This window comes from Triticum urartu, unplaced genomic scaffold (genome assembly GCF_003073215.2).
Source record: "Triticum urartu cultivar G1812 unplaced genomic scaffold, Tu2.1 TuUngrouped_contig_4884, whole genome shotgun sequence".
NCBI lineage: Eukaryota > Viridiplantae > Streptophyta > Magnoliopsida > Poales > Poaceae > Triticum > Triticum urartu.
The window spans coordinates 1-15,343 of record NW_024115510.1 but is presented as its reverse complement, the minus strand read 5'-3'; the positions used below and the strand labels follow the sequence as shown (position 1 = coordinate 15,343).

Here is a 15,343-nt window from a genome sequence, read left to right as displayed (position 1 = left end):
CTTCATTCTTAACATAAGGAACTATAGAAATTTCATCTCCATAAGCATAATTCATATTGGCATCTTGACCACAAGCATAGCAAGCATCATCAAAAAGGGATATTTCAAACGAATCAATGGAATCATAGCAATTATCATAACATTCATCCTTCAGTAAGCATGAAGGGAAATTAAATAATGTATGAGTTGAAGAGTTACTCTAATTAGAAGGTGGGCACATGTAGCTAATCTGCTCTTCCTCCTTTTGTTCTTTGCCCTCCTCCTCATCTTTTTCATCCAATGAGCTCACAGTTTCATCAATTTCTTCTTCCATAGACTCCTGCAAAATATTAGTCTATTCTTGAACAACGGAGACTTCCTCAATAAATATATCAATATAGGAATTGTATTTATAATTTTCGTAGCAATATTTAAGGATGGCAAAATTTCCAGGTCTATAAACATCATCATCAAAAGCTTCATACTTTAAAAACAAAGATTCAATTTCATAAGCACTCTTAAAAGCAACAAATTCTTCTATTCGTTCCACATCATAATAATCATATCTACCATTGGCATAAGAAGCCAAGGTTCCATTATCATTAAATTTGCATGAAAAGGGAAGGTGTGGAGTGTTCATCCTAGAGCAACAAGTATAATCATATCTCTCGCATAAATTCCAAGCATACCAATGCAACATATCAATTTGATCCCATAATAGTTTCCCTTTTTGTGTCAAGTGATAATCCCTAAAGTATTCACGTTGATCCAACGTTACTCCCATTATCAAGTTGAATGGGGTTTTCTCGGGAATATCAAAGTAGTGCATAATATTTTTCACATAACGAGCATCGAGGGTTTTAGGAGAGTTCCCCATCTCCATGAGTAGCAAGTACCACTAAAAAAATTCGTGTTTCGTGTTCCATATACATAACTAAAGATAGAGAACAACTTAGAACAGAAAATAAAAACTACTTAGTGATAAAGCAAACAAGCACACACGAGAATATTCACCCCACGCTATTGCTCCCCGGCAACGGTGCTAGAAAAAGGTCTTGATAACCCACAAGTATAGGGGATCATTTGTAGCCTTCTTCGATAAATAAGAGTGTCGAACCCAACGAGGAGCTAAAGGCAGAATAAATATTCCCTCAAGTTCTATCGATTACCGATAAAACTCTACGCACACTTGAAATTTGCTTTACCTAAAACAAGTATGAAACTATTTTGCAAGTATAAAACTATGAGTACTTTGCGAGAATAAAACTACGAATAAATTGCAAGGTAATAAAAGTGGATAGCTTTTGTCAATAAGAAAGTCATTTGTCCCTAGGAAATCAATAACAAGACCGGTAATCATTCTTGCAATTTTACATGAGGGAGAGGCATGAGCTCACATACTTTCTCTACTTGGATCATAGGCACTTATGATTGGACCCCTAGCAAGCATCCGCAACTACTAAAGATCATTAAGGTCATGAAACCCAACCATAGCATTAAGTATCAAGTCATCTTTACTCCCATACGCCATAACCCACTTATCCGCATTTAGGATGTTGTCACCCCCGCAACACTGACATTAAGCAAACCATGAATATATCGCAACACCCTACATCGGGGGGCCCTCCGTTTGCGCGACACGGAGGGCACCGCAGGACAGCACCATAATAAAATACAATCATACCAACCAAGATCACGATTAACCCATAGGACAAAACGGATCTACTAAAACATTGTAGGGTAACAATAGATCATTGGAAATAATATATGGAGTTGAGCACCATGTTTAAGTAGAGATTACAGCAGGGAGAAGAGGTGTTACACCGCTGCATAGAGGGGGAGAAAGTTGGTGTTGACGGTAGCGAAATTGTTGATGTAGATCGTTGTCACGATCCTAGCCCTAGCCGTACTCCGACGCCATCGGGAGAAAGGGGGAGAGAGCCCCCCTCCTTCTTCTTATTCCTTGGCCTCCACCTAGATGGGAGGAGAGTTCCCCCTCTGGTCCATGTCCTCCATGGCGGCGGAGGGGCGCCCTCCGAGATTGGTTCTCCCTCTTTGTTCTCTTCTGTTTCACGTTCCCTAGATCTGGCCCTTCACCGTTTCTTAAATTCCCGGAGATCCGCTACTCCGATTGCGCTGAAATTTTTACACGATTTTTTCCATAAATTATCTTTCTTGCGCCAGAAGAAGGGCCCCAACCGATTTTCGAGGAGGGCATAAGACACCTGGGCGCGCCAGGGGGTGCCCGTTGCGCCCTGGTGAGTTGTGGTCACAGTGGGCCCTCGTTTGCGTTGATTCCAAGTCCCAATCACATATATTCCAAAATAATTCTCCGTAAATTTTTATCGTGTTTGGACTTCGTTTGATATGGATTTTCTGCGAAACAAAAAACATGCAACAAACAGAAAAACTGGCACTGGCACTGGATCAATAGGTTAGTCCAATAAATCATATAAAAAGTTGCCAAAAAGATGTGAAAGTTGTATAATGTTGGCATGAAACAATAAAAAATTATAGATACGACGGAGACGCCTAGATGGGGTGAGGTTTCCCCCGCTGGTCCATGGCCTCCCTGGCGGCGGAGGGGCGCCCTCCGAGATTGGTTCTCCCTCTTTGTTCTCTTCTGTTTCACGTTCCCTAGATCTGGCCCTTCACCGTTTCTTAAATTCCCGGAGATCCGCTACTCCGATTGCGCTGAAATTTTTACACGATTTTTTCCATAAATTATCTTTCTTGCGCCAGAAGAAGGGCCCCAACCGATTTTCGAGGAGGGCATAAGACACCTGGGCGCGCCAGGGGGTGCCCGTTGCGCCCTGGTGAGTTGTGGTCACAGTGGGCCCTCGTTTGCGTTGATTCCAAGTCCCAATCACATATATTCCAAAATAATTCTCCGTAAATTTTTATCGTGTTTGGACTTCGTTTGATATGGATTTTCTGCGAAACAAAAAACATGCAACAAACAGAAAAACTGGCACTGGCACTGGATCAATAGGTTAGTCCAATAAATCATATAAAAAGTTGCCAAAAAGATGTGAAAGTTGTATAATGTTGGCATGAAACAATAAAAAATTATAGATACGACGGAGACGTATCAGCCATCAAGAGGACAGAGCCACGCGGCGGTGCCCCATTGTCACCACCACCGCCCTTCCCGCCACTAGGCAGTCCCGCCAATTCTAGATGCCTCGAAAACAGTCTGCCACCACCGAGGCTCCACTCCCTACACTCCCCTAATTAAATACCGATGTCCGGCATCGTTCCATCCACGCCTCAGTCCATTGCTTCCACGCGCCGCGCAATCCAAATCTAGTTCAACCGCCATAGTGAGAAAGCTATAGACCGCAAGGATCTCCATGGGAGGTTTCTGCCCCAGGGCGGGCACCGGCGGCGGCGGGCTCCAACTCCGGCACGGGGGCCAACCCTGGCACTAGCTTCTACTACGGCGCCCCCTCGGCGGGCTCAGGCTCCTACTCCGACTACTCCGAGCTCAAGCCCACGCCGTCTAAGCTGCCTCATAACCATCGGGAGCTCGAGGAGGAAGACACCGAGGAGGAGGTGTCCTTCAAGGTGATGCAGGAGCACCTCGACGTATACGTCGTCGAAGATGCGGCCGAGGAAGATGATGTGCCGGCTCCTGCATATGATGTCGCCGTGCTCATTGCCCAGGCCGAGGAGGTCCTGCGTGCGACGCAACAACAACTCGACCAGGCGGTGCTAGCCGCGTCTCTGTCGACGGTGCAGGCAGCCAAGCGCCGGGCAGCTGAAGAAGAGGCTGCAACTCGAGAGCGGAGAAGGGCGGCTACTTTGCGTGTAGCGGCCACCGTCGAGGCGGAAGGCGTGGGACCTGACATCGTCATCCTATCCTCCTCCTCTGACGAAGACTAAAACAACGACGACGGCGACGCCATCGTCTTTTTGGATGATGAAGACAAGTAGCCTTCCATTTGTTGACACTGCCACCACTGGCCAGCAATCTAATGTCGCCCTTATTACAATAGCGTATTAGTGTAATGTCACCGTGTCAGTTCGTTGTATTAATCGTTGAACAAATCTAAGAACATGGTTATTCAGTTTTATCATAATCTCTGAATCTCTGAATCTGTTGTGTTGTACTCCGCCGCGTTCTATCTTTCTAGTGTCATTGATTCGTGGGCCCTTCTGTAACATAAACACCGATGTGTCCTATCTCTCCATCATCACTGGCTTATGGGCCCTTCTGTATGGCAGTAAATATCAGGACAAAAAGGCTCAGCTATGACCATAAACAAACAGATGTACTCAACGGAAATGGTTCGCATGTTGCATAATCTAGTGTTGGTCCCGAGTTCGACCCCCCGCAATATATTGCACTCTTTTGTCCACATAAATCAGCCACTGGCATGTGGGTCCCACGGTGTCTCAGGCTTCTGTATATTTCAACATTTATTTACATATATACTAGACACTGACAGGTGACCCAACGAAAATGCTACCATTTGAGCGTTTTTTGAGTGTGCGGCGACTGTTGCGAGGGGAAAAGCGAGGGACGTTTGTTGGATGAGGTAAAACTGATGAGTACGTACTAAGCAACCCGAGGGCACACAAATAGAATGCCCTAATCACTATCGGCGTCGTGCACGCAAAATCCAACGGTGCGGAGCAGCACGACGAGACGTGGTCTGGCCTTCTCATCTTCTTCTCAGTTAAAAAAACAAAACATGAGTATCTACATTTATTTACCCCCTCGAAAAGCCCGGTCCAGTGCCCCACCCCACGTCATCAACACCCCCCCGACCCCAACCGCTCTCTTCCCCTAGCGAGCGCCACCACCATTCGAAAACACAAGGAAGAACCCCTCGGGACTCACTACCCCACCCCACCACTGCAGACGAGTTCAACCCCAAACCCAACCCCAACCCGGCCTTCCTCCCCCACGCTCCATCTTCTCTTCTCTTCTCTCCCAGCGGACACACGGCAGTCGGTCGGCTCGTCGGGATAGGTGCTGGTTCGGGCCTTCTTGGACCAGGGACGATGGTGGCGACGGCGACCGCGACGAAGAGGGAGCTGGACCCGGCGGTAGCGGAGGGCGCGCTGCGGAACCACGGGACGGTGAAAGACATCGACGTGGCCGCCCGGCGGGCCCAGGAGGTTTAGTGATTTGACGTTCTTGGTTCGCTGGATGACTGGGGGTGGAGAAATGAGTGCCCGGGCGGGGAAACTCCCATCCCGATGTCACGGTGGCGTGATCTCGGCGTTTTGGCTTTTGATTTAGGCGAGATGTGCGGCAGTGACCAGATGCAGTTGAATTCAAATTTCATGGTGTGATCTGGGTCCCAAGTCAGTGGATAGTACCAGTAGTATCGCTCGTTATGCAAATTATACTGTGCCAAACTGCCAATTGTCTTGTTTACTTAGCAAATTATACTACTGCGATGGTACCTAATGATGACACTGGGCCAGTTGTATCATTCGCTTTGCAAATTATACTACTGTGCTGGTTCATGAGGCAGTCCTTTCATAATTTTGTGGTAACCCAACACTGAGCATATGGACTTGTGTTTTAAAATAGATAATGTATGATGGTGATGGTTCTTAGTACAGTTGCTATGCATGATTGCTACAATATAGCGGCGCAAAGTGAATTTATGATTTACCGGGGTTGAAAATGCAGCAAATAGACGGTATGATGCAGCCAGCTGGTTGCGAAGAACAGTCGGGATCATGTGTGCAAGGGACCTGCCAGAAGAGCCCTCTCAGGAGGAATTTCGGCTTGGGCTGAGAAATGGAATTGTCCTTTGCAATGCACTGAACAAGGTCCAGCCCGGCGCCATACCTAAGGTAGTTGCACTTTCCGTACTTCTACTTTAGTTAGCTGCCATGCATGCTAATACACAGTGATGTTATACCCGTACATTTTAGGTCGTGGAAGCCCGCACAGATACCGTTATGCCTGCTGATGGCTCAGCTTTGTGTGCATATCAGTACTTTGAGAATTTGCGCAACTTCCTTGTCAGTGTACAAGATATAGGGCTCCCTACATTTGAGCTGTCTGACTTGGAGAAGGTATTTTTTTTACATTTTTTATTGAGAGCTCATGCCATAAGTTCATTTAGCTTATAAATTCAGTATTCCTTAGTTGGATTTATGTCCTTATTGGTAAGGCACTTCAAATGAATTACAAAGTAAATGCTTGGGCTACTTTTCCGTGGCAAAAAGGTAACAATTTTATCTGCCAACTGGAACTCAGGGTGGCAAGGGTGTTCGAGTTGTCGATTGCATTCTTGCTCTGAAGTCATTCAGTGAAAGTAAGACAACAGGGAGACAGACTCCATGTAAATATGGCAGCATTACAAAGCCTTCGACGTCTGGAAAGCATTTCATACTCAAGAATTCTGATGCTTTTATGAATAAGTTAATGAGAAGCCACACAACAGAGCCAATCCAGAAAGTTTTAATAGCAGAGCAAAGCATAGAAACTGATTGTTGTCTGGAATCCACTGAGATGGTAAGTCTTATAATGGAATATCAGTTCCTATTTCACACTCAGTCATGTGATGTACTCCATAATGACATGTATCTCTTCCTTTGTAGACTACTTCAGAATCCCTTAACATGCTTGTGCGTACACTACTCTTGGATAAGAAACCAGAAGAAATCCCATTGGTTAGCCTACTTTCCTTAAATATATAGCTGATCGTCATGCAGCCGCTCTTGGTAGACATACAAAATGAAACCAAAGTCTTTGCCAACTTGCAGATTGTTGAGTCACTCCTGATTAAAGTTATTCAGGAATATGAGTGTCGAGCTGCAAACCAGCACTTGGTATGTTCCGTTCCACTATTATTGAGAAGATCAAGTTTATCCAAATATTCTTGGGCACTTTCTTAGTTGTATCACATAGAACTTTTATATGATGATGATATATAGTGCAAATTTACTAATTTGGAAAAAAATATCACAGGTGAATTGCATAGGTGACCTTAAAGGATCCGACCTATTTTCCAGACCAGAGAAACCATTGCCAGAAAAAACTTCCACCAGTAATCGAGTTAAGGTATGCTTGTTTCTTGCCATCTATTAGCCAGACATGTAGACAGTGAGCATTGCTTTTAAATTGGATGTCAACAACTATACATCCAGGCCTTGCAAAAAAAAAAACACATTCAGTATTCAGGATAAATAAGTTTCTACATGGCCGGAGAGCTTTCATGTACTAATATGTTTCATTGTTTGTCAAACAAAATGAAGATGGGTGAAGAGAAGCCAAATCTCTTGAAGGTGACAGAAGAGGTCAGCTCTGTAGGTCGGAATGATGATTGTGCAGCTGAACAGTTCCAACCAGGGGCGGAAATAAGTATTGAATTACAACAGAAACATATCCAGGTATTTCCTTTTGTTTTACATTCCTTGTTCGGTCTTCCCTAATCCGCATTTCGGTTGATCATATTTTCCGTTATTTGTGCATTCCTTGCTTGATCTTTTAACATAATATGCTCACTGTAGGAATTAAGAAATTCCCTTTCTTCTGTCAAGTCTGGAATGGAACAATTGAGAATACAGTACTCTGAAGATTTTACTAAAATTGGTAACCTATAACTGATTTTGCATCTATCAGTTTTTTTCCTACAAATCTATTTAAGAAACACCATATTTTACAACACGTTATAACAGGTAGGCAGCTGTACATCCTCTCTAACGCGGCTTCTGGCTATCATAAAGTTCTTGAGGATAACCGCAAGTTGTACAACCAAATACAGGATCTTAAAGGTAACCATTTTTGGTGCTCAATGAAACAAGATATTAAGCATACTAGTCTACATCATAAATTTTGTTTGACTTTATCACCAGGAAATATTAGAGTGTATTGTCGAGTGAGGCCTTTTCTACCTGGACAAGCAAATTCCTCCAGCAGTGTTGCTGGCATGGAAGAAAGAACAATCACAATAATCACTCCCGCAAAATATGGAAAAGATGGAAGCAAATCTTTTACTTTCAACAAGGTCTTTGGCCCAGCAGCCACTCAAGGTTACATACTCTTGCATATGCTTACTCATAATTAGCTTGACTTTGATTGAGTACCGAACTTCAGTTCTCTTTTTATGAATACAGAGGAAGTCTTTTCGGATATGCAACCATTGATCCGTTCGGTTCTTGATGGTTTCAATGTTTGCATATTTGCTTATGGCCAAACTGGATCAGGGAAGACCTATACAATGGTAATAAGCTTTGTTAAAATATTATCTAAATATTCGTAGCACAAAGGTAAAAGAGCTAAGGCCATTCTTATGATGCTGTGCAGAGTGGACCTAATGTACTGAGCGAGGAAAGCGTTGGTGTCAACTACAGAGCACTAAATGACTTATTTAATCTTAAAGCACAGAGAAAGGGGACAATCAATTACGAAATTTTTGTGCAGATGATTGAGATCTACAACGAGCAAGTGAGAGATCTCCTTCAGGATAGTGGAAACAGAAGATATCCTTTTTTATATTAGAAAATTTTCTGTTGTTAATATTGGATCTTAGCTATTTGAGGAATATCTTGAATCTCCTTAACGTTTAGCACATTAGAGATAAGAAATACTTCACAGAAAGGGCTTGCAGTTCCAGATGCGAGCATAGTTCCTGTCACATCGACCTCTGATGTTGCTGAACTGATGAATCAAGGCCAAAAGAATCGTGTGGTAGGTTCAACAGCCATTAACGACCGAAGCAGCCGCTCTCATAGGTTTGGCATCGACATACCTTGTTTATACTGAGTTTTTACCTGTATAGTTTAGCTTTATACTTATGACTGAAATTTACATGCAGTTGCCTGACCGTTCATGTTCAAGGACGTGACTTAACATCTGGGACAATCTTGAGAGGTTGCATGCATCTTGTTGATCTAGCCGGTAGTGAAAGAGTTGATAAATCTGAGGTTGTAGGAGATAGACTGAAGGAAGCACTGTACATAAACAAGTCACTTTCAGCACTCGGAGATGTGATCGCGTCCCTTGCCCAGAAAAACTCTCATGTCCCTTACCGCAACAGCAAGCTTACCCAGCTTTTGCAAGATTCTCTAGGTACTTTGCGAAGTTAATATCCTAAATTTCACTTTCTTGGTACCAAAATATACAATCTATGGGATAAACATTGTGTTGATGTTCAGGAGGACAAGCAAAAACATTGATGTTTGTGCACATAAGCCCTGAACCAGACGCTGTTAATGAGACAATAAGCACCTTGAAATTTGCTGAACGAGTTGCCTCTGTTGAGCTGGGCACGGCAAAAGCGAATAAAGAAGGTGGTGAGGTTAGGGAGCTGAAAGAACAGGTACGTACTTATTCTTGATTTCTTGTTTCTGTGACTTAGCTGTAGGTAGCACCGTGCCATTGCCATTGAGATGTATAAGAAACTTATGTTCTTTTGTGCATTTTAGATTGCTTGCCTCAAGGCAACACTGGCTAAGAAGGAAGGAGAACCAGAGAACATTCAGAGCACACAGTCAAGCCCAAACATATACGGAATCAACAAAGGCAATGCAACACCTGTATTCCGAAAAAACAGGCAGCCAATGGAAGACGTTGGAAACCTAGAGGTGACTCTTTTCCAGCCATTTCAGCTCTTTCTCTTGGATATCACAAAAATTGTATTAATTTGACAGAATTCATGTGTTCTAATTGCGGTATCAACCTCAGAAAAAATATTGTCAAATATTATCTACAGGTAGACCCATAACTTGAGGACAGTGAAACCCTTCTAAGATAGAAATGTCTTTTGAAAAAAGCTTGCTACTAAGCGGACTTATTTTGTAGATAGTTTGTAGATATAGGTCTTAAATTTAGAAAAGAGATTGGATTGGTCAGATTTCTCCAATTGAGAAAACAGAAATTGTACCGTAAATATCTTTTAATCTTAATCTTCTTGACATGTGGAACTCTAATATAGGTTCAATGTATATTTTCTTCCTTTTTTTATTAGGTCCGGAACAATGTCACTCCGATGCAAAAAGCGCTAAAGTTTGATATTCCTGGCTCTGGCATCCACGTCGAGCATAACTCGCCTAACTCGGTCAAGAATTGCTGGGTTGATAACGCAGCTGTTGGTGACAACCAATTCGAGAATAGCAATTCTGTTCGAGAGCAGGAACCTAATCTCACCACTCACACCCTGCTTCCGAATTTGTTCTATCAAAGATACACTCCGGGGCTGCAAAAGGGTAGGGTTGAATCAGTACCAGGCCAGGAGTCGGACGAATTTAATGGTGTTACCAACAGCTGTTCCTCGGACCAGGACATGGTGATGTCAGCCAGTGGCCGGAAAGTAGTTGGCATTACCAATGGAGGCGTTTCAAATAAAAAGAAGCCTAGGGAAAAGAATGAAAATAATATGACAACGAGGTGAGGCCAGCTGCTATTTAGACTCAAATGAAACTATTCTTTGCACATGATTAGGTCGCTTTAACCTGTTCTTCTGGTTTTGAATAACTCAGGAGTACAAATCCAACATGCAAGTCACCACCACAATCGCAGAAAAGACTACAAACACCAGTCAGGAGCTCTGTGCAAAAAACACCTACCAAGAATGGCAAACAACTTTTGAGTGGCACAGATGGAAGAAGAACTCCAAGTGGAAAGACTAACACTGTAAAGTAATGAATCAATGCGAAGGTGGTTTTTTCTGCCATCATCCTCGTCTGTGCATGGCATTGTGCTGGCAAATCAGAGCAACAAAAAGCTTTTCAAAAGAATTATCTTCTTGAAGCTCCTTGGAAGGATCAACAGTGTGGAGTGATTTACATCCACTGGATGGATCATTTTATTACATTGAATATAGATGGAAGATCTTCAAGAGGACAGAAAGAAGATAAACATGAAGGGAATTTCATATTTGGGATGTGTACGTCCTCCACACTAGAAATTACTGTTGTACCAATTGTTCATGAGCGCTGCACCTTGTAAGTAGTTGCTTCTAATAGACAGGCTAGCCATGTTTATAGCATCTTTTTACTTGATCTCTTCTATAGCAAGTATCGAGCTAAGCAGACAACTTTTCCACGGCATTTAATAAAAGCACCTCACTTCATTTTAAAAGGATTGTCTCTAATGAACTTCAGGAGCAAGAGTGAAGAAATTGCATGTCTTTTACATGGTCTGACTCCTGTGTTCATAAATAACTAAGATATAGAAATATTTATTTATATATCTGTTGCTAACAAATCACAATACAAGCTCCACACATTGTTCTGTCACAACTAAGATCCAGATATATTTACTTGTGTATACTGTTGCTAACAGATCAGAATACAAGCTCCACACATTGTTCTGTCACAATACTGCTATTTTTAACTAACTAGATTATTAGATTATATACTTCATCAATATTATGGAGTACAACATCAAGATGGATCCTTGATCCGCACATTGTTCTGTCACAACTGTTATCCACACTATTCAGCAGGGTCATGTTGTTGGTACCAGCCTTGCCCTTCCCGGGGGACTATGCAGACCCCTTCTCGAAGCTCTGGAGAGTCGCCCTACAGATGCTAGCTTCAATGCTGCCTTGATCTTAACCCACTTGCGTGGCGACAAAGGTGTCGCTGCCCCTTCACTGCTAAAAAACTGAGAAATGAAGCGTTGTATGAGCTGATCATTTTCCACCGAGTCAAAGCTGTTTGTTCTTGATGGCTGTAAGCCAGCAAAAACTTGATTTGATTGATTTAGTGTTTGGCCATTGCATAGTAGGTCAGGTTGCTTGCTGAAACTCTCCCCTGCAGATGTCATCCAGAACTAATAAGATCCAAAGCAAGTCACCATCAAATATCAGGTAATTAGCAGTAAAGGTAACGTTTCAGAGTAATTACTGCTGCTTGTAAGCTGGGAGTGAGGCTGCATAGAATCCATGGCTGTATCCGTAGACGTTAAACTACCAACAGGGAAGCTCTGCAGGCGCAAAAGATATTTGATTTTGTTCAGTTTAAGAGTATCCCAATGAATTGTTCAGTTCCAATTTATATCCAGAGTCACTTTTGATAGAGATTACTTCCAAAAGTAAATGTCACCATGCTTGCACAGGAAAAAGTTATCTTACACTGTATGATTGTTCAGAGAAATGAGAATGGCTCTGTCCATGCTGACCAAATTGCATAACAACCTGACCTGCCTGAATGTTGTAATGAGCAATAGCAGAAGTTTCAGCATCTGGACCAAAATCTCTTCTTTCAATATTTGGTATACGTAGCTGTGTGATTCTTGGTCGAGGTAAGAAAGTTGCTTGGCTTGGATCATATGGTGTAACTTTGTTGGTGACTATTTGATGGCTAACATCATTGGAAGTCTGACCCTGCAGAAATCTTGACATATCCACTGAAGCCTGCATGAAAATTGATGACAGCGTCTTAGAGCAACCTCTATATGTTTCTTATCCTTTACCATAGTTTATGCTTGAAGCATTACTACTTACATCAGTTGCTTGTTGGAAAGAACATAATCTCTCCTTTGATTGAAGTCCTTGACTAGTCAAGAAGTCTCCTTGAAACCTACTGTGCTGACCTGCCAACGAATTAACATCAACGATTGATGTTCTTAAGGAATTATTGCAGTTAGTGAATGGAACTCATAGAACAGGCAAGATGGTACCATAATTCAGTATCTGCTGATTTTGAAGAGCATTACTCAACCCAGAAGCATCCTTTGCATGAAACTTATGAAGTGGTACAGGACAGTTGTTGATCATAATATGATCATACTGAACATCCTTAATATTCTCATAAGCCTTTTGCTTCAGAGTCTCGACTAAATTCTGTGAATAAAGAACGTTAAATGTTAGAGCATTAGTGAGAAAATCTGCTATCTGAAGCAAGTGAGGATAAAGCACCTTCTCTGGTTGGTGAATCTTATCTAAGGGCTTGTAACAATCACCAAATTTCACCCCAACAAGCTGAAGTATGGCATCAAAGAAAAATTCCATGTTGGTTTCCTTAATTTCATGCATGTAAAGAGTGTCGCCAACTTCGCACGTCATGGCATGTCCTATGATGGCTTTCCAAGCTGCTGGTGACATCTTGGGGAAAGTCTAGAGGTAGAGGAGAAACCGAAAGAACTTGTTAGTCCAATTTCAGCAACTTTGTTTTACAAAAGCAGCATGCAGTATTTTTTAGTTAGTACTCCGATATAAACATAGAGCCTTTACCTTCAATAGCTTCTCTTCATTCTTTACATAAGACTGTAATAACTTCTGGACAGTATCAATTCCACTGTCTGACAACGCCTGGTGGTAAGCCCCTTTCCTACCAATCTTTTTCAAACGCCAAACTTCGTCGCCCAGCTTAGGTGGGTAGTGCTTTTCAAATCCTACAAAAGCAGCAAGACGCACATGATCGGTCTCAGCTCCAAACGAAGAAGACACATTTGTGAAGAAGAAAATAAAACCAAATGAAAAGCTTCAATGTGAGGCAAATAGGCATTACCCTCCACCCTGCGCTCTTTCACGCGGAAAGGCTCGGTGATTCCTTCAAGAACCCTCTCTCCAGAGGCATTGACAAGCCTCAGCCCTAGCCTGAACTTCTTAGTGCTTGTGAAGCTGGAGTTATCAGTGAAGTTAGCACTTCCAAGAAAAGCTTCCCCTCCACTGAGCTTCAGCGTCAGATCACCGTTGAGGAGTTTGGCGCTTTTCTCTCGGCCCCATACTATATGCTTACTGAATTCCTCAGGAGTCCAGCATTCCTCTTTTTTAGCATTGAAGTTGCCATGGAGGACTACAACCTCAACCCTAACCGAAGAAAGATGACCAAACCTGACAACGTTTTTCTGGTCGTTTTCGAGGTTTTCAACCATGGCCACCTTAAGGGCCGACCCATCCTTGGCTTCTAACTTCATCATGGTGTAAACAGGTTTTAGATCATTCAAGAACGTGAGCTGATACCTCGGACGCTGGCTCTGGCCAACTAATAGCCTACATATATAGCTCAAAAAATTAGCATCAAAATTGAGCAAATGGAAGCATATTGATGCAGCTTAGCATGTACTACTACTTGAAGACCAGTGAGACCTACTTGAAACATTTTGTAAAATGGAATCTAGTTTTATGGCAAAGGAGAAGTGTATCTCTCACCTTGGAGGTGCTGCTGCTGCTGCTGCTGCTGCACTGAATTGTCTGAACATGGCTTTCTCTACCTCCTCCGAAACCTGAAATATGCAGATGTGAAAAAGGTTGTAATTTTTACAGATGATATTAAGAAGGAAAAAAAGAGTATCAAGAACAGCATATGCTTGGCCTTTAGCTGTTATAAATGTCGATATATCTATCGCGGCATGTCACAACGTTTCACAAATGAATAATAGGCCTTTCTTTTAGCTGTTCCTTGGAACAGTTTCTCTGAAGAATCCTTCCTTCACAGTCATCAGAAGTTCTAGCCTAGACAAAAATTCTCATAAATAAATCAAAAGGCATAGCGAGACAGGAAGAGGTTTGTTTGACCAAGTGCTTACCACTCTCCGAACCATATTGCTGAACATGGTCATGAACTCCTCCCCTATGACCCCTCTGAAGCCAAACACTCCCAGACCCATGGTCCTCCCCCTCACATGCCTGCCACCCAAAAAACACGGGACCTTCAGATCAGCCCAGGATCGCATATAAACAAGGTAAGTTGACCAGGCGTCGGAGACTCACATGACGAGCGATCTCCAACGCTTGGAAGGTCGGGAGAGCTCGCCGCCGTCGTCGGAACCGTCGCCGGAACATGGACGGGGCCGCTTGGAAGAAGCCATTGGGGAAGAAAGGGAAGGAGGAGTCCATTGGCAGGGGGGCTGATATAGAGGAGGAGGAAGGGGGCAAGAAATGGAGGGAAACCCGCAGGAACAAGCTGAGAAAGTTCCCTAATCTCAGCTTCTTTGGTTTTTCTCGGGCCAAGACGGGGATTTTCTCGGGCCAAAGTAAAACAGGCAAATAATCCAAGCCCCGGCCAAAAACAAGACGTGGCAGCGTTTGAGTTGCCTACGCTTTTAGTGCAACACTTGACTTGTGATTGTCAACGGCGGATCCGTTTCTTCTTTGGTACTTTCGCCTTGCGTTTTGTGGCAGTGCGTTTGGACGTTTCTTTTTGTTGTTCTTCTTTCCTTTGTAGTTGACGACAACAGGCAGCTCAATGTACATATTTTCTATTTTTCATTTTTATTAATGAAGTTATATACCGCCGGAACTTCCTCTGCAGTTCTTAACAAGATTATTACACTGACGCTGGACCCCTGTTACAAGCCGGGCTGACAAGGCGTAGAAACCTGCATGCCGGGATCTTCTTGGAAGCACCATCGTGGTGGGGAAGGTTCGTTGAGCGGATCGGTTCATGGCCATGAACCGCCGCAACCCGACTAGTACATCTCTGAACTGTCGGCTCACCTCCT

General features: G+C 43.1%; 2 protein-coding genes across 2 annotated transcripts; one reads left to right on the top strand and one right to left on the bottom strand.

The window, feature by feature from the left end:
* Positions 1-4,773: 4,773 nt before the first annotated feature.
* On the top strand, positions 4,774-10,343 carry LOC125528453 (kinesin-like protein KIN-14Q). Its single transcript, XM_048692930.1, has 18 exons — positions 4,774-5,106; positions 5,626-5,796; positions 5,878-6,021; positions 6,206-6,463; positions 6,550-6,621; positions 6,715-6,780; positions 6,920-7,012; positions 7,207-7,341; positions 7,462-7,543; positions 7,630-7,725; positions 7,807-7,983; positions 8,068-8,174; positions 8,258-8,433; positions 8,524-8,685; positions 8,769-9,022; positions 9,109-9,272; positions 9,379-9,537; positions 9,921-10,343. The coding sequence occupies exons 1-18, from the start codon at positions 4,990-4,992 to the stop codon at positions 10,341-10,343; spliced, it is 2,856 nt and encodes a 951-aa protein (XP_048548887.1). The 5' UTR covers positions 4,774-4,989.
* Positions 10,344-11,104: 761 nt separating this feature from the next.
* Positions 11,105-14,799, bottom strand: LOC125528452 (calmodulin-binding protein 60 E-like). The gene is made up of 11 exons (XM_048692929.1): positions 14,613-14,799; positions 14,429-14,528; positions 14,052-14,125; positions 13,408-13,892; positions 13,131-13,291; positions 12,816-13,013; positions 12,578-12,740; positions 12,402-12,490; positions 12,030-12,311; positions 11,803-11,881; positions 11,105-11,709 (listed from the first exon to the last, which is right to left on the bottom strand). The coding sequence occupies exons 1-11, from the start codon at positions 14,708-14,710 to the stop codon at positions 11,402-11,404; spliced, it is 2,037 nt and encodes a 678-aa protein (XP_048548886.1). The 5' UTR covers positions 14,711-14,799; the 3' UTR covers positions 11,105-11,401.
* Between the last annotated feature and the right edge of the window lie 544 nt (positions 14,800-15,343).

Bases quoted from the DNA above. Each gene is read 5' to 3' on its own strand.
- LOC125528453 (XM_048692930.1), top strand. From the start codon at position 4,990: ATGGTGGCGACGGCGACCGCGACGAAGAGGGAGCTGGACCCGGCGGTA. The intron at 8,434-8,523 runs ATATCCTTTTTT...AACGTTTAGCAC, and splicing joins CAGGATAGTGGAAACAGAAG to ATTAGAGATAAGAAATACTT. The intron at 9,023-9,108 runs GTACTTTGCGAA...GTTGATGTTCAG, and splicing joins GCTTTTGCAAGATTCTCTAG to GAGGACAAGCAAAAACATTG.
- LOC125528452 (XM_048692929.1), bottom strand. From the start codon at position 14,710: ATGGCTTCTTCCAAGCGGCCCCGTCCATGTTCCGGCGACGGTTCCGAC. The intron at 14,126-14,428 runs GTAAGCACTTGG...TGCATATTTCAG, and splicing joins GCAATATGGTTCGGAGAGTG to GTTTCGGAGGAGGTAGAGAA. The intron at 11,882-12,029 runs GTAAGATAACTT...TTGCGCCTGCAG, and splicing joins TCTCTGAACAATCATACAGT to AGCTTCCCTGTTGGTAGTTT.